We start from the raw sequence: 23,872 nt of genomic DNA, 5'->3' as shown, positions 1-23,872 counted from the left end.
AGCCAGATCTTGTCATAGATAATACAGAACCAGGATCCCATTCCAGCTAGTTTTCATTCAGTGGAGTGATAAAAACACATACATGCACACATACAACCCAATGTGATCTGGTTGAGGGTTTACAACTCTAGATGAGCAAATGTCATTCACTGGGGGCTATCATGCTTCAAGAGTTCTGAATATGGTTATTTTTTCAGATATGGATGGAAAATGGATACCATATGACACATGACTACTGGATGGTTGAATTTTCTCTCCTCTACAGGCATGGTTTATCAAGCAAGGGAAATAATGACTAAGACGAAGAAAATCACTGCTTATCACTGAGGTCTTCTGAAAGCCATTTACAACGTAACCTATGGTTTTCTGTTCAGGAGTCTTAAGACTTAATATAGGAGTAATTTATTGTGTTGAGGTTTAGTTTGTGGATGTTATGTTGGTTTCTAAGCCCCGAGGTGTAGGGGGTCTTTGTAAAATTGTGACTAAATTAGAGATAATGCGGAGATATAACTGTAGCAGACGGCAAGTTGACAGCAGGATATGGGAGTTTTGTAAGCCACATCCAAACCACTGATGTTTGATTTGGGTTTTTACTGATTTAGATATGAAAAAAGTCTACTTGATTAAATCATCTCAATATATATATGGGAAAACCTTAAAAATTGATCGCTCATTTCCTGGTGTTTGGAATAAAATTAACCATTCATAAATTACAACTCATGGTTTTGAATACAGGTGCACAAGTTGTCCAAGTTGACAAGCGTCAGATTAATATCTAAATCTTCAAACGGGCAGACTTTACACAGCTCTGTTTCATAATCCAAATGTCCACTTGTCACCTGCTTGCTTTCTGCTACCCTCTACATTGGAAATGGGTATTGCATGTTCCCAAGTGTTAAATAAGAAATATTTGTATCTCATTGAGGCACTTGAGTTTGCTATTGAAATCAGTAATCAACTCTCTTGACATAGGGGATAACCCGCACTTTCGCTGTAGTTGGCACTAAGCAGACGTTTTCACTTTTCAAGGGTCCCCACAACTGCCAGAGGATTTGTTGCCAGGCACATGTCACCGTGAGGCACAATTATTGCTGCAGCTAATTTACAACCACTTTATTAAATCCTGGTTCAAGTAAGAAGGATAGGATGCTATTTGTATTAGTTATAATCAGTGTTCATTCTTTGGCTTCCACAACAGGCTTGAACCTTCTGTAGAATGATGTGACCACTGTAATTCTTGTGCTATACAGTTATGTAGGTATACGTAATGAACAATGGTACAAGGCAGTAAACAATAGAGTTATGTGTATGGAAATTGCACTTAGGGTTTCAGGGTTAAATGTTCTTGATCCATTCCTAATCCTTTTCTGGTACCTTATGTTGTCTATCACCTTTCTACAATGAACTCTGTTCTGCATGACTTCATCATCCTCGTCTTTCTTTAACGGGTGAAATTGGCTCTACTAGATATTGTCATTACTTAAACAATTGCCATTGTCTTTGTAAAAGGACCATTTGAACTACATTTAGAAATGTAATTATTTTAATTTTTGTTGATCTCATAGGGGAATTGATTGTAGGGATTTCAGGAGCTGTCAAAACAGATCTTTTTGCCCTTAGGGCTCGAGTGTTTGTGATTTTGTGAACCTTTGTATGAGAAAAATAGATCTTTCAGAATGCACAGTTTGAAAGCCTTTTAAAGCCTAGTTAATGTGTACTACAGAATGATGGCAAGGGTGAGATTCTCTAAAAGTGATCAGCTTAATATAAATCCCAAGGCTGTACTTTTAAACAGTGGTGTTATGTGATATTTTCAGTCCAGCTGAATGTCACTTAAATATTTTCCATAAAGGTACGGAATGTAAATTATTTAGATGCTTCCTAATAATGTGGGGGGAATGCCAGTTCCTGTGGTGACATGCCATATATGTTTCCAAATACTGTGTCAAAGGATGACAAAAATGATGGATATAATGATCTAATAATCTATTTCTGTGGTCAGAGCCAGGGTTAGAGGGGTGACTGTCAACCTGGCAATCAGAGGAGGTGTCTTGTCAAAGGCTTATGACTCCTCTTATCAACTTGAAATTACTAAGTGTAATGATTATGCCTTTATTCAGATGATAAATACCAAGTATGGAGCACTTTAGATGGAAACTGGCCATCGAGTTGTTATCCTGTAAGTGGTAAGGTGATGTTTGAATAAATACAAGTAGAATTGATATTGATTGGGGTTATTATTTGCTTGGGATTTGCAGAGAGATTAATTTTAGCAAAACTTATCGTTTTAGATTAAAGACTAGTGCTGTAGAGTTCGGAAACAAACTGAAGTAGAGGGGCAGGGGTTTAACACAAACAACCTCGTACACTTAAACTTCTTCAGTGAACGCTGTAAACTAATCAATTCACCGACTCCCTCCTTAAGCAACGCCAATATCATTCATACTTCTTAGCATGTACGCATACGCAATAAAACCTACGCTAGCTATTGTCGATTGTGACGGCGTTTCAAATTTTGCTCAAAAGATTATTGCAAACGTAAAAAAAATGACAGACAGTACGCAGGATTGATAAGAAAGCTTAGACTTACAGTCGATATAATCCCCGCGTCTTCTCAAATAGACGATCTGGCAGACTGGTTAACTTATTACGATTCAGTCGTCTGGAAAAAAAATAGAAAAAAAATTATAATTATATTTTAATATACTGAAATAACTGAAATATGTTTCATTTACTCCAATACATAACGCTCAGAAGTTGTTTTGATTTAATTCTGATTGATTTGGGACAAGACGTACCTCCAAGACATTTTTTTTTATCAAGATACACAAATGATCCGTATGTGTATTATTTACATGATAGTGCGGTGTACGTCATTAATGCCAAACCCGGGAAAGGACCGCAATTATTGTGAGCCCTATCTTCCTTCTTGACTGATACTTTTGATTCACTTTCGCATATCAGCCTGTCACCCTTTGGCCCCACAAACTGGAAAGGCGGGACAAATAGGAATAAAATTGAAGGGCAAAGTGATGGGGGAATTGTACGGGATTGGCACATTCGCATCTTTTTTTTCCCTTAGTTATCGACAATATCTCCCATGTTGTGAAAGTCCTCGGGCTATTGTGTGACTCATTACTAAAATAACAAAATTATTTAAAATTACACCCGCGTACAATAGGTCCCAATACTTTTTTTAATAGAGAACGGCGCACTAGAAAAACGGGGACTGTAACGGACTAAGCCCATCCTTGTTTGTGGTACATTTACGTTTTAAGATTAGGGAACTTAAATTTTAACATGTAATCAAGGCAATTCCAAACCCAATCATTCATTCTGGACTCGCGTGTGCTGCACCTGAAATGTTTATCCATACTTGCATGCGTAAGATGGGACATTTTGTCACAAAAGATGAGACCAATTTCTAAATGTTATACGAGTCCAGCTGATATTGGGCTTACACAGTTCTTGAAATTAATTCTGCATTTCGGAAATGTCTCTGTTTGAATGTTTATTTAATAAGCGTTTCGTTTTAGCGTCTGCACATTTTCCCGCATGTCATCGACCGAAACTTATATGCTTTTTCGTAACCTTAACGTTGCCGCACTTCAGGGTAAAATCCATTTCACGAGGCGCGCCCCACAACTGTTGTTCTTGCTTTGTAGAGGTTTTCATCTTTGATTGTTGCTTTAACCTTCGAGGCAAAGCATCGACCAAAGGTGTTTGAAAGGCACTTGGTTTTCTCTGTTGATTTTGCTTCTTGTTTTCTTGACTCTTCATTCGTAAGCTTTTACTGATATTTCCAAAATTAACTTTTGTAGCGAAGTTATGAAAACACGGGGTAGCTGGTTTGATTAAATATTTTCCACTGCATTTAAAATGAATGTCTCTGCTTCAGTGAAACACCTTGAAAATACTTTTAGGGACACGTTTGTCGTTATAATTTCAGTGGCTGGTGGTTTCAAATGTTCGATAATTATCCAAGGTAAATTCCCATCCCTTAAAACAATGCTCGATTACTGTGGTACTGTTGACGGCCGATGTCATTTCCTTTTCTATTAATAGCGACAAAATGACACTGGAAATAAAGACAGGCCCGTGCCCCCAATAGTAAAGAACAGAGTACAGAGTCCTTTCTTTGCCTGATAATTGGAGCGATAAGGAAGGTCTCTATTTGATTAATTTCTAATTAAGACTCCCATGTGAGACGAAACTGCTACCTGCTCTGTTTAGAGAAATGATGATACTAGGTTTGGCGAGAGAAAATTACAGACAATTTAAGCGATAAGGGAATAGTTCGTGGACATGAAAATTCAAGTGGCTTGAACAAACGAGACGCTTTTTACCTGTCAGGTAAAACGCGCACATGACACAGTAGGCGACATGTTTTGGACAAAAATGAATGAAGTGGGGAAACTCTTCTCTTTTTCCTTGCTGGCTCTTTCAACAAAGCTTTATATTTTCGGCTCTGGGCTGTAGACACTTCTCATGAGACAGGTCATTTCTGGTCAATGTCTTATTAGAAAAATATTAGTCTTAGAGGGCAATGTAGGGGAATAAACACTCCCCCCGTTTCACGATCTGTTTGGGATTTTTCTGTTTTTATATATGAGAGATACAATGAAGGTCAAATACAACACTTAATTTTTTGTGTACACACATTTTTATCAAGTTTGAAATAAACGTATCCGGTATCCCTACAACAGCACAAACGATCGTACCACAAGAACGTCGTTCGTGCAAATTTCCCGATTCTTGTAGTAAAATGCCCATTGATTCGATCTTCGTAAAACTAGTTTAGCTTTGGTGATAAGCCCAATTGTTTGCGGAGTATTTTTGGCCTTTTGACTGGGGTCTCGTCAAGTTTAATTACGGCAGTGTCAGAGGAATGTGTATGGAAACGTGTCTAGGGCTAGGAAGATCGGGTTTATGGAGACGAGTAGCTAGATACACTAGTCACTTATTGTTTGCCCTGAAGTAAGCAGACGAGTATCCGTTTCCCCTTCTAAGTGAAATATAAGCTCAGTGGATCGATAGTAATAATTCTTACACTTAAATTTGCCCGCGAAAATCCTGAAAATAATTTTTCGGGGTTTCGAAGGAATGAGTTCGATCCAGACAATCAGACACTAGAAAAATCCTAACACAATGAAAGCGGCGAAGATCCCAGCTCAAATACAACAACCGTAGAAAAACCGAAAGTTTTTGTTGTTCTATTTATTCACTCTTTCGTGTTTATCTCCAGCACTGGTTAATAAAGCCTGGGATTCACTACACAGTACCAAAGGAGACTGCTTGCTGGACTAAGTAGAATATCCCGCGCCTTATCTTGTTAGCGCCCTTGTGAGAACACAGACAAAAACTCTCCGCACATTGTGAGTGCCGTAACTTGACAATGCAATCCTCAAGTAACACCCAGGAAATTCTAGTTTTATCACGTAGTCTGAATAATAAGCATTGCTGCATTGATTAAAGTTATGCCTATGTCTAAACAATCTTAACTAACAAGAGAGATATTGCCTATTTGTTCTCTTTTAATAAGGTGCGATGCGTGAAGGGATTAACGAACGTTTCGCTACGTGTTCTCGTATGAACTCTGAAGTTGCATATTTGTGGTGGACTTATTTTTTAGCACCTTAAACTACTAAATCAAATACAGGTAAACTTTTGCGAGGGCGGCGACAAAACCCTTTCCTCGACGTGTTCTCGTCTTCCTCAGCAGGACGGATATGTCCCAGTGGAATTTTACACTCTGAAACCAAAACTCGTGCGTGTGCGTTCGCATAAGCTACAGTGATTGAGAGTTACCAGGCATTACAACCCAATACCTACGTGGCCAAAACAATGCTCTTATCCGCTTATTTCACCTGAGCAGGAAGGCATGCTACCAAAAATATAGAATAACCTGAATACTTTTTGTGAAATTCCGTTACGGATAACGACGCTCTCACATAAGCCGATTCATCTGGAATCTCGTTAAAGTTATTTTTGAATATGAAATAGTGAACTCAAACTGTTACTTACAATCTCTCCAGATACACCAAGTCGTCAAATGCTCCCTTTTCTATGGTAGAAATTTGGTTGTCCAACAAATACCTGAGAATATAAATAAAAATAGGTTTTCATATATATACACATATTTATCTCTAGTCACAAAGCGTAACGAATGCCTTCAAATTATTTCTTAATTTCATTATCATCTATCTCAAGATTAACAACGCTGGTGATCGCATTATAATAACTAGTTGGTCTTTAATTTATGTGGATGAACTTGGTACAAGCGCGTTTCATGTTCCGTACACTATGAGTAATAAGCAATCTGCAGTAATAGAAATTGATCACTATCTCATAATCTGCGGTGCAAGCATGGTAATTGTCTTGACGCTTGGCGAATTTTATGATTTCATGAATTATTTCCGCTTATAATCTGCTTCACAGAAGGTGTCTATGAAGTGGAAGTGTTGCTGAATACGCAGTTCTAGAAATATGGTTAGGCGATATAATATACAACATAAGTGTAATGAATGATAAAAATATGATAGCTTGTCGATTTTTAAGTTCAAATCGTGATTCAAATGGAATTTCTAAGCGCAAAACATCACAAGGCTTTGGAAAAGCGAACAAAGAAACCAGTGAATAGATTACCGCGTTAGTATACAAATATGTGATTACTTTGACACTGCAATCAATTAAGCTTTCTAGGCGGCAGTAACGGATTCTGTCAACTGTTTTAATCGTGTGAGTGGGATGCACACAACCAAAAGCGAATACATGATGTGAAAACAGCGTCTAGGTGTGTAGAATAACATAAAACGTATAGCAAACTTACATGTATTTCAGGTTGGTTAATCCTTTCAAGTCATTTCGACGGATAACAGTGATATTGTTGCCCTCCAAATCGCTAGAAAAACAAATAATTTAATTACGTGTTGTATTGTACAGCAAGGAGAGAAAGAACAATGACTATATACATTACATTCAACAAATATTATACAAGAACTACAATTATTTAGTAGGCCCTATACTATAGGCAGGCTAAATGTATATACTACATACATAAGGAAAGGTAAACGATAGTACAATCTGACGTAAACGACTGACTCTGTTATTTCGTTAAAACACGTCTTAAATTTCTAATATTTTATGTTTCGCTTGAGAAGTCTGAGAAAGGAAGACGGTTTGGAACCAACACAAGACCCCTCTATCTCAGTGGGACACTCATTGAGAGAATGCTGAACTAAGTGTCCGGAAAGAATTAGATCTCGCAACATGATCCTGCATTTTTAACCTTCAGAATAAAACTCTCTCAGTCAGTTTACATATCAGATATACTGCGGCCTTTAATCCGAATTTTTTGTTAAGGTCTGTGGACTGAAGTGACGGATAAATAATGGGTTACCGAATCACAAGCTGAAAAGACTTACCAATCAGCGTTTAAAACCTTTCATTGATCACTTATTTGAAAGGAAAGCACCTTAAACCCCGTTTAAAACCCACGACTGCTAAATCACGTTAAAGCAAACGTAAAAAGATACAGAAAATCGGCTTTGAAGGCGGAGATGTACTCGTTGAGACAGCGTCAAAATGTTATGTCAAAAATGTCTATCCGACACTTTACGACTACCTTCCAATCAAGTTAAATTACTGAATTCTGAGTGAAAGTGAAACAACCGTAACATTTATTACAAGAATAACAACAAATGACTCGTGAGTTTATGACTTACAGCTTCTGCACGGAAGACGGGATGTTTCTTGGGACTGATTTAAACTTCTTGAAACTGCAATCCGCCGTATCTCCTCGGCAAAGACATTCTGGTGGACACCCTTCCACCCTAACAGGCAGGATGACCAGGTAAGAAAAAATCACGGCAAAAATCCACACTCCGCTTCTGCTCTCCATAGCCGCAGATAAACTGTGCAAACGACAGCCGTGTGATGTTAAAGGTGATACGAATTCCGTGAGCTTAAATGTGATTATTCCTTAATGGCAAACGTAAAATCCAGGTGTAAACACGACGTATGGACGTCTGTCGCTTCCTCTTCTGTTTAACAACACCTCTTAACGACAGTCACAGTAGTGTTAACAGTCTGAACCGGACGCTGTTGTGTTTCCAACTGGCATTCGCAGACACGCTGCCTGGTGTATATATGTGTGTGTACTCTACGTAAGCAAATACTTGGGTGCGCGCTTATTGTTGCGGCTTAACGCGTTCATCTCTCGCGATCCACATGCTTTTGGACGATTATACTTAAACGATCAGGCGCTGTAGCTTGCCTGGTGCGTGCCACTCACGCCCTCTGTTGGGCTCTGCATTTTCAAACATAGGGGTGACAGGTTGGTAAGGTGAATGATTAATAACACGGTGATAACCTTAGCATACTAAAGGTGTGATAATAAGACTTTTAAGACGACTAAAGTGCTTTTCTCTGCAGGACCGACTCAATGGGACCTCTGGTTCCATTTAGAAATCATTTATTTAGATTGGACTAGAATATCTTCAAAGAGCGTTTTAATGATTTTATACATGTCAATTTACTGATCAGAAGAAAAATTGTAAGAAACTTGTGCTAGATATATACCAACCAGTTCATAGCTCGAGCGTTATTTCCCACAACCTGCTAAAATATATAGTTGTAAAAACTAGCTTACAGAGACTTCCATGTACTAACGCCCTTGCTTGCGGGGTTATGAAAAAAACATCGCTGTTATTGTAATATGTGGAATTTTTATTACTCGGACTATCTATAAAAATTTTACTGTCATGAACAGGTACGCATGAACGTGTTCATGCAGTACACAGGGTGTACAGGTTGGGAATAAAATGACAAGACTGTGCTGATATCTGGAAGGCTATCAGTATCCTAACATCAGCTGACACGCGGTGACCTACGGCAAATAACGGGGAACGACAGCAGGGCCTCGCAGACAGCCCAGACAGCTTTATGACACTATATGATCGGCCAAAAACAAACAGTGCCACCTTTATGACACGGAGACTTTACACAGACGATGAGGTTGAATGAAACAAAACTTTTTTCATTCACGATTTATAGCATTGTTTAATGCTAAATATATAACAGGTAGAGGTGCATAGTTGCTGGGTTTGTTAACTTGGAATATACGGCTAAAAAGATAATAAATAGAAATTAAATTGGCCACTGTTTTTGTTTGACTGTCCTATTCCTGATTTCTTACCATCATTTTATTTCGTCAAATTTGATTAACGAGTTAATATTGAGCCTATCCAAGACAATTTCACTTATCCATTTTCACATCTTTCTGTCTGGAAACGCATGTGTTTACAGTCGCGGGTCGACAGATGCTTTTTAGAGTGATGTTGTTGGGCAGAGGTATCATAGTTAGGGGTGAAGATGGATTTATTATAAACCAGACTTTTAACAGTGAGTGCAAGCCTTCGTGTGTTTGCATGTCTTACTTCAATTTATGACAGGGGCGCCTCGCTCTTGCTCAACTTTCGGAGGCGCGTTATGTGTTGAAACTGCTACTTGGTTAGCGATAGGTCATCAACGTACACTGTCGGTATTTTTTGTTTAAAAGTGGGAGATGAATTGACAATTTTTGTGGTGAAATAGCACTACAATGTTTTCGTACAATGAAAAAAAAACATGATGATGCTGAAAATAAGATCTTGCACCGGAGAAAACTGCACTTATTTGTGGACCTTCCATATGCATAGCCTCCAGTCGTTAGTTGTCATATGCGAGCCTCCAGGATTCCAAGTCGACAAGGAGGATGCACAGCACGATTCCGTGTAGCACATCAATTTCTTCCTGATCCATAGTAAACTTATATCTCGTGGTCACATTGAGTGGCCACTTGAAATTAAGAAATTTTTGATTATGCAAAAATCCAAAGCCTATAATTTACCAACACCTAGGGTATCGCTGCAGATTTTGTGTAACACCTCATTGTCTTCCTGGTTCAAAGAAATTTAAAACCGATAAAAAAACTCAAAGAACCAACTGGAACAAACCGTTCTGATTACAAAAAACCATTTCACGTATTTTTGTTCAGATGGTTTGCACTGATATTGGGCTGTGTTCCCCAAGAAAGAGGAAGCCGACAGAAGCAGTGATTAGAAAGCACTTGTAGACAGAAGCTTTCCACGGAGTTCTGATATCTTCACCACCCGTGGCAGTATGCCATTGTTTACCCTGGTCCCACCTCGACCGTGTACTATCTCCGTCACCTAGCCGGTATAGATGCCGGCACAGTAGAGGGTGCAGGGTTCAACGAGGAGAAATAAACTTTGAGGACTAGAGTTGATGAGTGTGAGTGAAAATATTTCTCGACTCTTCCAGAGTTCAACGGGCAGAAATAAACTGCGAAGAACTACTTGTAGATTTGACGAGTGTGAGTAAAAATGTTTCTTGACTCTATCTGAGTTCAACAAGGAGAAATGAAATTTGATGGCATTAAAGTAAAGCGTGGGTGAAAAGGAAAAGTTTTTTTGTTTAGTTTTTGTTTTAGCTTTTATCTTATAGTTTCTCTTTTGGCTATTATCTTATATATAAAATTTCACTGCTTCATTGTCAACTCTTTGAAGGGGGAGGGGTCTACGAGAATTAGATAGCATATGCTTTATAACGATTCATTTTAGAGGTCTACAAAGACGAAATTTCTGTATTAGAAACAAAATGTTTGATATTTGTGTAAGAGGAATTTTCTCCCTTTTTCAGAGTTCAATGAGTAATAATAAACACCATGTTGGATGACGTTTGTGTGAGATAACGCATTTCTCTGCCATCAAACCGTGATCTATTTTTTGATCAAATGAAATCAAATGCCTAATGCAATGTTCATCTTTGAAGTGATGATTACCTAAAGGTTTGTTGTCAGCACGTACGTGTCATAAAGGGTCATGGCGAAGCCAGGCGCGGGACGTGTTCTACCCAGCCATGTAAAAAAAATTACAGCATGCTTTGACCGGGTCAACATTCACCAGAATCAATGTTTACACCCGTCAAAAATTAACAAAAAAATAAAGTAGAAATTAAATAAAAAATCTACAACCTTGTTTATGCCATTGTTCGTTAGCTCTTTTGTTTTTACCGTGTTTTCTCTCTTACTCTCTATTATCTTGAAAGTTTTCATTTCTTAAATATCTTATACGTTTTCGGCCTCATAAGTAGTGAAAAGGCATGCGATGGTATAATGATCGCTTCAATGGAAATATCTAGACAGACTGGAGTGTTACAGAAGATTAACTCCCCCAGCTTTTGGCAGGTCTCCACGTCTAGTGCAGCTCTTCTATCGATCTGTGTCGCCGTCTTATCTTCGTCATGCTGATTTCCTCTCTGTCCGAGGCAAACACACACGAAGGGCCAAGAGGCAACCAACCTTCACTCATACCTGTTCAACTGTCAGAATTTAACTTAAAAAGGTGTTACTCGAATACTATACTAGTATGGGGAAAGTTTTTATACTGGTAAAGGTTAGGGACTGCAATCATGACTCATCCCGTGACTGTGACGAATTGTGTTGTGTCTCAACTAACACAATCAGTGCCGTTATGACAGGTCTGGACAGAGGTGACATTCCCATTAACATTCGGTTAATGACAGACTGAAACAATTTCAATTATTTTGTAACATTTCCTTTTTTGTAACATTTTATTCTTTGAGCATAAAAAAGTTCATGGTGAAGCGCTTAGCTTCTTCCAATCTGTTGCCAAAGACATCTGAAAATCCTGTGCGTCACCCGTCTGAAAAAAAGCGCCTCGCTGTTTCAAACTGTTCAGAGAATTCTCTCTCATAAAAAGTCTAAAAAATTAATTTGAACTGATTTATGGGGCTGTAAAACGTATAAAACTTGTAACATTAACCCATGCATATCAAAGCAAATCTTATGCATCTGGTGCAGTACGCGGAAGTACTACCCCACCTCCATGGATACGCCTCCGTTTTGCGGTTGCACCATGCTAGTCCTGCGGTAGTTGCCCACAATAGGTACAAGTTACTGTCTTCCGTTTTCTGTGCCATTTGTGATTGGTCGGTTATTCGGACAAACCACGCCTATAAAGATCGTTCATGTTTTATTATTATTATCATTATTATTACCAGCCATTCCCAGATGTTGATAAACGTACTCTACCAGCATGTTTTACATTTAATTAAATGAAAACTTATGTTTCTAATTGTTTTAACTTGGACTAGACAGAGAATAAAAAAGCAGTTGTCCAATATTTTTTTTCAAAAACACCATGTTTTGAGAGCTTTTCAAAATGTCTTCAGACAAATCATGAGATTATCTGTTGGAGTTCTGCCAAAATGTTCTTGGCTCTTTCTTTTAGTCTCTGGCAAATATTCCTTTCTTTGTGTAACCATAGCGTAAACTCTGAGATCTCTTTACTAATCTGAAAAAAAGGTAAAGACCTTGAGATTCTTTTATAAAAATCAAAGAAAATACATGTTCTATTACTGACATGAAATAAAACCAATAAACTCAATGTTAGTAAATTTCAAACACATCACATTTTCATTGTCAGTAGAGGTAAAAGAATTTATAAACAAGTGAAACAAATATATGCAGAAGAACAAATATCAATATGTTATAAAATTTGCAATCCAGCTCATTCTTAAGAAGTAAACCTATATAACTAAATGGAAATGTGACACAAATCTCTTTAAATACCTATTTCAAAATTGACATTTTTATTTTAGTAGGAAGAATAGCAAAGAATGAGTATTCACACTGCAGTGTGTAACTGTAAACCCCAGTCAAAGAGATGGTTGAAGTTTTTAGTTACCTCTTCTAATTCCTCCTTCACCTGGTCTACATCTTCATCCTCCTCCTCCACACTTTTACCATCACTCTGCTGCTCCTCAAGCCACTCTCTTAAATGCCCCTCCTGCTCTCTTAACAACCTAAAAATCAGTAGGGAGCAAATTTTTTAAAATAACATCAACTGGATGATTTTACCTCTGTTCTCAAAATTTTATCACATTAGGACACAAAAAAATGATTGATATAGATAACAAATTTCATGAGGATCACCTCGTGACTTGACCTATTATCTATAAGAATGGGTGCCTGTGATATGAAGACATTCATATTCTTTGATCCATCAGTATTCATAGATGGCTAAGGCCCAAATTTTTTACTTTTTTATTCCAAAGAAATGATAGATTCCTCACCTCAATTTCTTTTTCTTATCATTGTATTCCTGCAGTTTGTTTCTGATATCTGTAAGTTCTTGTTCTTTACTAAGTTTATGTGCCCCAGGAGGTGACTGAATAAAGTCATCAGGTTTCAAAAGCATTTTGCCATTTTCTTTTCCACTATGTTTCTTGGGCGTGGAAGTTGAAGGCGTCAAAGGTATTTGCACCCCTTTTTTTGTAGGTGTCAGCACAGATGCTTCCGTCATTAAATTACTAGATGGCAGCACAGGTCTTTGTGGTGAAGCTTGTTCTGAGCCATCACTTGACGCTGTCATGAACATTGCAGGAGTCATAAGAATATCACTTGGTTTGTGTGCTGTTGTTCTCTGTTGTAATTTTGGTCCCGATGAAGATGTCATTGGTAAGGAGGGCTGGTGGTGAATCTGTGGTTTTATCCCTGCATCTGCAGTGGAACAAGCATTATTCCTACTGCCCTTTGCTATAATATTTGAGACACCTGTATTGTTTGCATCAGGTTTCCCATTGTCTTTATCTGTCCTGGGTATCATACCGGGCTGCCCCACTGGTTCTTGAGAAGCTAGCACAGTTGGTTGCACATTCTGTAGCTGTGACTCTTCATCTTCTGCCATGGCTGGAGAAAATCCTTTCAGAGCCATTTGTATGCTTGGCTCAGTCATTGGATGAGAGCTGTTCGTGTGCAGTGTTGCTTTTTGTGGTGTAGGGTGGTATAAACCATCTCTTTTCAGTGAGTCATTGAGGAAGTCTGGTCTTCTAGGCCTGGGTCTGCTTGGTCTTATCACATTGGGTCCCAGAAGAGCACTAGAACAAGTGAAAATGAAGGGGGAAAACAAATAAATAGCAGACAAAATATAAAATAAGTAAAATATATCAGTTAAATATATTATTTGTATGGGAGCATGCATGTATAAAAACCTCTATGTCTTGAGCATATGAACTGTTTTATGATTACTTTTATCAAACCAAATATATAAAACCTGTTTTAGCATCATCTGAAACAATATATTTTAGAATTTCTACAACATATGACCTAAGACATTCCAGCACATTAATTTACCTCTCTAATGCCCTTACTCCAGCCTGGTGTTCTCCAGGCAAGTTCAAACTCCTGAGTGGTGAAGCCACACTCTGTGTGGGTCTGCTAGAACCTGGGACTCCTCTGTGCTTTTCCAGAGGCCTAGCAGGAGCATTTCTGCCTGTGCTAGATTCACCCCCAGGTATAGGGGCACTTGTTATTCCCCGTTTCAGTCTTGCTGCTTTGCGTTTGATTGTCCATTGTCTCCAATGCAAGGCACACTTGTGGACCAGCTGATAGATATTGTATGCAGTCTGGAAGATGATTAGATATTACTTCCAAACTGTTTGAAAGACAGTACAAATGTTATGTCCAACATATATCACAAACTTTTCCCAAAGTGTTCACATTTCCTTCCCAACAGTATTTTTGAATTTCGGTTAGAATTGAATATAAGTAATACCCAAAGTGTTCAGTTTACAGGCTCGTCTATACTTGCTTCTCTGTAGTCAGTTAAGACTAGACATTGCCCATCTATGGCAGCTTTCTACCACTGACCTCATCCCTGTCCACTAAACACCAAAATGACTCACCTGTGCTTGTCTCTCTGCAGCCAATTTGGACCTGACCTCACTCAGTTCTGTGGCCACTTTTAACCACTGACCACACCCTTGTCTGATGAGGCGTAATCTGCGCTGTTCCATGGCCAGTTCAATCCTGGCCTTCTTTCTCTGCCTCTCATGTGTATAGGTTTGCCAGGCCAGGAACACCTGGAATACAAAAGAACCACTAAAATCAATCATTCTTTAGGGCTACACAGCATATTATCTATGTAACTCTATACTGTAAAAATACATCTCAATGTTTTGAGTCATCCAGGCCAATTAGAATCAGAAATAAAAATCCCTCTAATAATGTAACTTAGTTGGTGAATTTTACTAAATATGTTCCAGTATTCAATATATCTCAGCATTTCAAATGATGAATTGAGCAGAGGGTATGGAGCCTATCTTAATACCCCAGGGACTTTTTTCTCTTTGCTGAACTAACCTGAGTTTTTTCTAAGAGAAATAACCATGAAGTGACCAAATTTTACATTTATCAAGTTATCACCCAATCGCTACACAATGAATTTAATAGCATAGATCATAAATGTGTTAATTACTTTTCTCTGTAGTACAAAACTCCACTGCCAAAGTGCCATGTTGTTTTTTGTGTGATCTTCCTGAGCCTCAGCAAACTGAGCCCTCCACCTGAGGAAGAACTTGGCAGTGAGCCTTGTGGTGTACAACCACATGCATTGTTTCTGAAGGAGCTGAAACAGTAAATAAAAAGAATACAGAGATTTGAATATATGAGTAATATTTTATGACAAGTTTTTTTAGAAAGGTCAAGCAATGTGGGCATGTTTTGTTGAAAAAAATATTAAAATTTTGTATCAATAAAACAACAAATGATATCAATGGAAGAATACATAGCCTTGCGCTCACCCCTGGTATAAAAATCCATAAACATTTATTGTTGTGATACTTTAAAAAATTTGACATTTCATATCCTTTAATATAATTTAATCATAATATCATTATTACACTCTAAAATAAAGAAATGCTTCAGGACATCCAAGTTCTGTTCAGATTAAACATCCTCTCTACATGAGATTGGACTTCGAATGATTTATCAGATTTACCCTCCACCAAGAGGAGGGGACTTGAGAAATATTGATAACCCTAGGTCAAACCCATGGAGATGAGGGAAATAGGCTTGTAGCCCAAATTATATATATAAATAAATAACAGAGTATGTGTGTACTTATGTGTTTTCCCTGAGCAAAGTGAATTTCTATAAAAGCAAATTTAAAGGATTAACTGTCTGTGCCTGCTTTAGTTAAAGATGGGTCATTTTCTGCAAAATAAAACAAGACTGAAAAGAAAGAAAAAGTATTCACTGTACCAGTTTTTTTTGACAAAGGACTGTGTAGTTCTTCCACACAGTCATAGTCCTCATCCTTAGTGTATTGTTATGGTGCTCCACAGCCTGCTGGAACTTCAGTCTCTGTATCACTGCTTCATTCTTCAACTGGTACCATCTAGTTAGGATTTGGTGTAGTTTCACTGAATGAAATCAAATATATGATATAAAAAAAATAAAGACCTTTCAAAATAGTCACAATCAATACTTCTCTGGTCCAATCTTTAAGAAGTTACTTCTTAATGCAAACAAATCTAAACAAGTTGGATAATAGCTTTATTTACAAAATTTCAATTTTGGTCATATCTGTTTTACCTTCTGTACTTATCTAATACCATAAATCAACGAATAACCTTACCTTTACCAAGATGTTGCTGAGCAGACAGCAATTTCTCTGCAGTCTTCTTGTGTTCATAAGCATGAACATTTGCATATTCTCTCCAAGCAGAGAAGACCTATAACATAAGCTAGAATATTAAATGATGTCATTAATATCTAACACAGGCCTTTTCTTTTATTTTCTTTATATAAGACAGCATTATTTTATATAAGACAATCAGATCTGATACTTATGTGTAGTCTGGATGCTGATAAAAAAGTACCTTTTTCAAAGCGATATGTCCATGAAACTTGTCTGCTTTGGCTTCTTGTTGTTTGTTTTGTTTCTGTTCTACAGCATTCCTGTGCCACTGTATCAGGCACCTCCTAAAATAGATAAAGGCAAACTTTTCACCCACTTTCGTTACAATTGTAATCATCATGTAGTTCTTAATGTTCTTAATTGCTTTTAACTTATTGATCTAGATTCCATAATGTAATTTTTGCTGTTTTTGTAATGAATGTTATTTCAAACTGTATATATATATATATATATATATATATATATATATATATATATGACATTTTGTACATCACCAACTGCATCTTACATTCACTGACCTTTGTAACTCTTTATCATGTATCTGTGCTCTCCTCTCTACCTCTTCATTTATTACTGCAGCACGTCTGCAGTACTCCTTCCAATGCCCTATGACTTTGCCACAAATTTTCTGATTGTGAAACACAACTGCCCGATGCAGCTTTGTCTTCTTTCTTCTTTCATAGCCAATGTACTAAAATAACAATAAAAAATCCAACTCCATGACAGATTTCATTTTAATTGTTTTGCTATCTGAAAGTTATGAATTTTGTTTCCTTAACAATAAATCAAGAACTAACACTTTCTGAATTGCATCTTTTTGGTTTTTAAAACAAAGGAAAAAAAATCTAAAGAATATATTTGACACTTTTTTAATGGAAATATAACCAACCTTCCTCCAGCCCTTCCACGCCACTCCCATGGTCTTCAAATAATGGTATCTCACAGCCTTCTTCTCTGATTCATAGCTGAAACAGACAGTCCACCTTTAGAAGTGGGATTAATAACCAGTATTTTACACAAAAACCTAAAAAAAAAAATGATCAAAATGGATATTTTTTTACGTAATTGAATTTAATAAAGTGTAAAATCCTTATAACAACAGTTCATCACATGCAGAGTACATGTATTTACTCCTTTACCTTTTCCTAGAATCCTTTACAAATGTCTTCCATGTTTCAAACGCTTGGCTCATCAAGGTTATCTGGTAATGATCATTAGCAGTTTCCTGGAAAATAAATGGCTAACGTAGTTTGTAAATGAATTCTCTCTTTCTCTCATCTTTCTCTATCTCTCTCTCTCACACACACACACACACACACACACACACACACACACACACACACACACACACACACAACTATTAAACCCAAGCATCTGATATGCACAGTGGCAAATCCACAAAGTATTTAGTATTTTCCATTTTTACCTATCTCTATAAGAAAACTATTTAAAGCAATCAGAGCATATTTGTACCTCTTTCTTCATCTCCACCTGCCTCTCCTTAGTAGCATTTCTCCACTTCAGTAAAAATCTCTGTGTTCTCATCTCATTGTCATGTAAAATGGCCTGAAAAGAATAAAATACCAAAATAGAATGTTTACCTTCAATGCACTTCAAAATTTGCCTTCATAAATTACATTCTTATCATATTTCACTTACCATACGTTCCATAAGTCTCACTTCTTGGCTTTGTTTGCATCTTTCCATCCATGTATAGAAAAATCTAGCCAGGAGATTTTCTCTGAAATCAGTGCATAACATTAGTGAAGTTGCCTTATTGTCTGTAAAATCCCACTTTTAACTACATTAATTGCTCATATATGACCAAAGTGCTCTGTCATTATTAAGTGAATCATAACTATTTAGATAGCCAAATTGACCAAAAAAAAATATGGAACTTTAACTAACCTTCTGAATTCATTTCCATCATTTTCCATTTCCCTCTTCTGTTTCATTAAATGAACAAATTGCCTCCATCTAAAGACACACATAGGCATCAGTCTGTTGATGTAGTGAGCATCTGCCCTTGCATATTGAGCCTACAAATAAAAAACCTATCATTAAAAACAATAAGATGCAGAACACAATCATCATAGTTAAAATTACCAACTGGCAAGCTGAACTCATTAATCAAAGGAAACATCCAAGCTTGCTTATTGTAAAATCAGGGGAAGGTTATTGGTGTGCCTACACTTTTTATTTATTGAACTTACAAACAGGACACTTGTTTTACTACACATCTGTGAAATTCACAGATGTGTAGTAAAACAAGTGTTAGAGGAAAGTAAGTGTCATGAAACCTCATTAAAACACCAAATTTTAGCTACTGAATAAAATTGTGTATAACTATAATAGGGGACTGTAAGCTCGTAACGCTGGCTATTTTGTGGGCTTTGTCACTATAATAAGTTTTCAAAATAATTAACAACAATCACCTGACAATCAACACCTAAATATAAGTATGGAAATTACCTTTCTGTGTTGTCTCCAGATATTGTAGTTAACCCACTTCTCAAAACTAGTCCCCAATAGAGTCATCCTACATAGATGTATATAGCCGATAAATCAAACTCAAGACAGCAAAATGTCATGTTAAATCAAATTTGTCAGTAGACAGAACTTATACACTAATATTTCAAAAATTCATAGTTTCTACTAATTAATTGTAAAATAAAATATAAGTCTACACTGTTCAGCAAAAAAAATACTGCAGTCCACTGGTGATACTGAATAAAAGTAGTCTGTCAAAAATTCCAGCCAGGTATATGACATTTCCAAAAAGTTTACATGAAATAATGTGTATTGTTGCCAGGCTTACTTGTATTGTGTCCAGGCCTTTTTGTTAACTGTATACAACTTGAGCTCTTCATTCTGATCACAGCATGCTATCCATTTGTTCCAGGTTTTTTGCAAGAGCTGAAAATCAAGTTGAGCATTTACTACAAATTCATTAAGTATGTATATTTGTTTAGACCAAAATCATAGGCATGACCAGGAGCAAAATCGTAAAAAGACCTCATGACAAAAACTTTTCTTATCAGGGATGGAAATCTATTATTAGATAGATATATATTAACAAAAGGCTTTTCTTGTCAGAGATTGAATTTTTCTATTCAGCGTAAAGGAATCTTACATTACATATCTGAAATCATGAATTACTTATTTAAGCAAACATCAACATACCATCCGGTTGTAGCACTGGTCTGCCATTCTTTTCCTCATAATTTGAAGTCTCTCCTGGACGACATTAAGCTGTAGAGCTGACAGACAGGAAGACTGGAACCAAGCAATAAATATGTCACTTAAAACAATAGCATTCCCTTTTATGTAAAACAGGATACAAAATAGGACACACAATGCACAATGTACATAGTAAACCTTGTTAGTCTAGATAAGTGAATTCAATATAACAACGCACAAATAACAACAAGTTTGGCTCACCATTAAATGTTTCCTATAGTGCTCATCAGCTTGCTGCTCTTTTTCCTTCTTCTTGTGTCTTAAATTGATATCTTTTTAGGGTCAAGAAACTCTGTCAAAAACTGTTACCAAAATAAAAAATATTAAAAAACTTAAAAGCAGCTATGTAAAATAATATTCCAATTCAATTTTTACTGACAACATTCATATTGAATTATTCAATAATTAATGCAAAATATTACAAAATTTCACTTTTTTAAAGGATACAAAATTTCCAGTGTTCTAATATTCGTCTAGCCCGGGCCCTGTTTCCCAGTATTTCAATCCTCTCCTGTACCTGAGCCACAAGTCTGGCAGCATGACATCTTTTACACCAGATTCTAAAGAGACGCTGCTTTAAGTTGTTCTGGTACATCATCATGGCAACATCTGGCAAACACATGACAAAATATATGTTTACTTTATATTGTGTTTTTAAACTTACTTTAAAGTTACTTCTGTTCTATTTTCTGAAAATTACAATTAACATAAAAAAAGGAAAACAACTATAGTAATTTAAAGCAGTATGCAATCCTTTCAAACGCATTTATTTTTGTCTTTTTTGGATTTTCTTTCTTCAACATACTGTTCAATAGATCAGCAAACTTGGAAAAGAAGTTTATTTTATTTTTCAATAACATTAGGCAATATACACTGCTAGTGCCAAACTAATGTTTTGCTATTTTTGTCCTTTATTGTAGTCATGAATATATAACAGAGAAATATAATAAGTTGTTTGTCACCTTTTTGTGTTTTCTTTCTCCTCCTGATAATAACATGAAGTAACCATCCTTTCCAGCACCTTGAAAGAAGTCTGACATCTCTGTGTTTCTCTGCAACCCTGGACTTAAAATACACCTGCTGACGAGCCTTGAATGCTGCTTTCCACTTCAACCAACACTAGAATATTTGATATAGGCAATTTAATATAGCTATTAAATTTCAGCCATTTAAGGAATGTAATGCAGAATAACAAGAAGAATTTTCACTCTGATAAAAATAAAGCCTCTGAACAACACTATAAGTTAAAAGGAGGACAAAAAATCAAATCTTAAAAACATAAATTCACCATAGCATCCTTATTTCATCAAATGATTTCTAACATCTAAAAGGTATCACAAAATATATTTTTTCTGTAACAAAAGTAAATTAAAAAATGACCTTCCACAAGGATATAGGATATAACCCACCTGTGCTTGCAGTTTTTCTGCCCAAATTTGCAGTGCAAATACTTCTACATCCTTTTGTTCTTGTCTTTTGTCAAAAGCCATCACCCAGCGTATCCAACAGGATCTAAAACATAACATAATAAAGTATTTTAATTCCCCATCACACATTAATTCATAAATCAATCACCTCGTCAAAGTTGTATTTTTGTTGTAGTAAACATGTAACATGATCTCATTTAATCAAATATACATAAACTAACATGCTGGTTAGATATAATACGGTAATAGTAAAAATTATCTATATTACCTCAATAAGTTTTCAGTGGCAAATGCTCTAGCTCTGGTTGATAAACCTTTCTTAGTTCTCCTGATCCTGATATAGAGCCTCCAGGCTTGCCAAGCTCTACTCAGCACTCTGACATTACCTGGTAGACAAATTCCATCAATAAAAAATAAGATTAAAAGAGAGAACTTTTCTACAATTATCATATTTGCTCTAATTCATCTCTCACTCTTTTAAATTCAACAATTACTTCAATTTACTTGGACACTGTCTTACCATGACGCTCTGCCATTGCCTTCTTTGCATTCTTAACCTTTTGAAGAACAGTGTATCTTGTCCATGCTTTAAACACTACATTCCATACACGGTACCTGTAAGTGAAGGCAAATAAAATCAATTTACAAGTATTATATCTGCTTTTACTATATTAAATATATGCTATCTATGATCAGTTTACAGCATCAACATTCTACTGGTATTTTATGTAAATGTTCGATATATGTTTATTTTTTTGTTTGTATTTCATAGTTCTAAAATATCACCCAAAAGAAAATCATTTCAATATATAATGTACCTGTTATGACATTCTGCCCTGACCTGCAGCCTCCACTCTTTCCTTGCAACCCACCATAATTCATACCACTCTGCAAAGGCATGTTTTAGTACTTGTGTATTGTGATGTTTTCTGAAAGTGGAGAAAACACATGCATTTGCAGCATATTAAGTTAAAACCTAGGGTTTTTGCTGCCAGTTTTAAGTAGTTTTGTAAATCTATTCCACATTATAATACCCACCCTCATTGACAAGTTAAATTCATGACTAAAGATATTTTAAGCTTATAATTGGTTTTGAAAGAAAAAATGTTTTAACTATTTTCACAGAAAAACAAAACTAACATAAATTCAATTATGAATTGAAAACTAACTTGAATAATCTTCTGAAGTTTTGGTTCCAAACAAATGTAGTTTTCATTCATATGTCATGTCTCACCTTGCTACTGATGGTAAAACTCGTCCAAATGTTTTTCTAATCCAGATGTAAAGATATTTTCTGGCCAAGTGCCTGAAAATAATTTTGTATAACTTATGGTAATTTTAAAACTAAAACTTGGTGTCTATTAACACTCACTGTAATTAAATTTCTATTCATATTCATTCAAATTTTAAAATATTTATAATGCTGCCACACAGCAATTACTGTAGAGAGGCCACTACAAAAACAAAGACTTTTTAAAAAAATCAAAGAAAAAAAGAGGAATGCCTCATTTTATCCTTTTACCTGAACATTATATCCCTAAAGAACCAATATATGTAATAAATCACCTTATCCTTATTTCTTTCAATCTTCCACCTTTATTCCAAGTATAATCTGGTCTGTGTCTTTTACTCTCCTTTCTTCTTTTTCTGACTGTTGACAGAGGGATCTTTGAGCCTTGGCTTACAGTGGGTGGTGCTTGGACAAGCAGTCTATAAGACCCAAATATTATCCAGTCATGTCTTAAGACCAAATGATAATGAATGGCAATTGCACATAAAAGTGCAACATGCTGAGTGTGAATAATCAGAAAAAAACAGATATGTTTTATTAAGTCAATAAATAATCGATCGCTACAAATTTTAATAAGTACTATGATAGGCCACAGCTAGAGAATTAAGGGAGTGCAGCACATTGACCATCTCCTTCCTGAATTCCCTTTTTTTATCAAGAGATTCCAAGCTGTAATTTTATAATCCAGAATTTTGCCACCTACTGTGTAAATTGACTCACTGTTAGTACCCCTGGTTTGTTGGCCTTTTCCAAAATACACATTATACAGCTGCAATTATTAGGGGTGTGTGTGTGTGTGTGTGTGTGTGTGTGTGTGTGTGTGTTAAACAGCATTTGTGAATGCCATACCCTGAGTCAGCATCTGTCCTCTTCCCTCCCCTTGGCCTTGGTGACTGCCTATTGACTTTGGGTGGCAGAGAGATTGGGTTCATATTTTCTGCACGTGGCAATTTTCGGGGGTGCTCGTATCCGGGGGAAGCATAAGGATTATCTGAAGAATCTGCCCCTTGGCGGGTTAACATTCTGACACGCTCTGCTTTGATTTGCAGCTGAGTGTTCAACTCTTGCAAGATTGCCTGTTTTGCTTTCACTCGAATATTTCCTGCATCTGTAAGAGCTGCAAATCTATCTGCCTTCACTTTTGCATCTTGCATAGAGGAACCCTTCGATAAGTGATCCATTATAGATTGTATAACAAGAGTAATATCACAAATAATGTGAACTTTGTAGTTTAAACATCAATCGTTGATAAAAATTGAAATGTAATACAAATTTAGCGCGATTTCTAAGGACGCGGCCATGTCAAGAACCCGTATGTAAACGAAAATAACAGGTCACATGCTCAAACT

General features: G+C 36.4%; 3 protein-coding genes across 13 annotated transcripts in view; 1 reads left to right on the top strand and 2 right to left on the bottom strand.

Annotated features, from left to right (window-relative positions):
- Window positions 1-2,222, top strand: part of LOC106155711 (uncharacterized) — a 28,884-nt gene extending 26,662 nt beyond the window's left edge. For all 9 annotated transcript variants that reach the window (XR_015331858.1, XR_015331859.1, XM_087000474.1 and 6 more), the window contains one exon: window positions 198-2,222. Coding sequence is in view for 1 of the 9 variants with exons in the window: in XM_087000479.1 (XP_086856605.1) it covers window positions 198-232 (35 nt within the window). In the remaining 8 variants the exon portion in view is untranslated. The remainder of the gene's footprint in view (window positions 1-197) is intronic.
- The window catches only part of LOC106155710 (slit homolog 2 protein), a 58,993-nt gene extending 50,724 nt beyond the window's left edge, over window positions 1-8,269 (bottom strand). For 2 of the 3 annotated variants that reach the window (XM_013530676.2, XM_013530678.2), the window contains exons 1-4: window positions 7,725-8,268; window positions 6,830-6,901; window positions 6,025-6,096; window positions 2,591-2,662 (exon numbers count right to left, since the gene is read on the bottom strand). In XM_013530676.2, the coding sequence (XP_013386130.2) occupies window positions 2,591-2,662; window positions 6,025-6,096; window positions 6,830-6,901; window positions 7,725-7,900 (392 nt within the window). In that variant the 5' untranslated portion in view covers window positions 7,901-8,268. Of the gene's footprint in view, window positions 1-2,590; window positions 2,663-6,024; window positions 6,097-6,829; window positions 6,902-7,724 lie in introns of all 3 variants that reach the window. The other variant, XM_013530677.2, reaches the window with a different exon arrangement.
- A 3,770-nt stretch (window positions 8,270-12,039) lies between these two features.
- Window positions 12,040-23,872, bottom strand: LOC106155706 (protein SFI1 homolog). Its single transcript, XM_013530668.3, has 28 exons — window positions 23,373-23,872; window positions 22,799-22,942; window positions 22,467-22,538; window positions 22,051-22,161; window positions 21,753-21,847; window positions 21,501-21,618; window positions 21,215-21,317; window positions 20,768-20,924; window positions 20,253-20,414; window positions 20,007-20,077; window positions 19,749-19,841; window positions 19,384-19,481; window positions 19,038-19,104; window positions 18,474-18,604; window positions 18,225-18,306; window positions 18,039-18,131; window positions 17,705-17,790; window positions 17,455-17,530; window positions 17,084-17,256; window positions 16,747-16,849; window positions 16,503-16,599; window positions 16,127-16,287; window positions 15,342-15,491; window positions 14,770-14,946; window positions 14,219-14,490; window positions 13,159-13,962; window positions 12,771-12,888; window positions 12,040-12,377 (listed from the first exon to the last, which is right to left on the bottom strand). The coding sequence occupies exons 1-28, from the start codon at window positions 23,702-23,704 to the stop codon at window positions 12,261-12,263; spliced, it is 4,263 nt and encodes a 1,420-aa protein (XP_013386122.2). The 5' UTR covers window positions 23,705-23,872; the 3' UTR covers window positions 12,040-12,260.

Source organism: Lingula anatina, chromosome 1, assembly GCF_051362555.1.
Source record: "Lingula anatina isolate TDL-2025a chromosome 1, LinAna3.0, whole genome shotgun sequence".
Classification (NCBI taxonomy): Eukaryota; Metazoa; Brachiopoda; class Lingulata; order Lingulida; family Lingulidae; genus Lingula; species Lingula anatina.
This window is presented reverse-complemented; position numbering and strand designations above follow the sequence as displayed.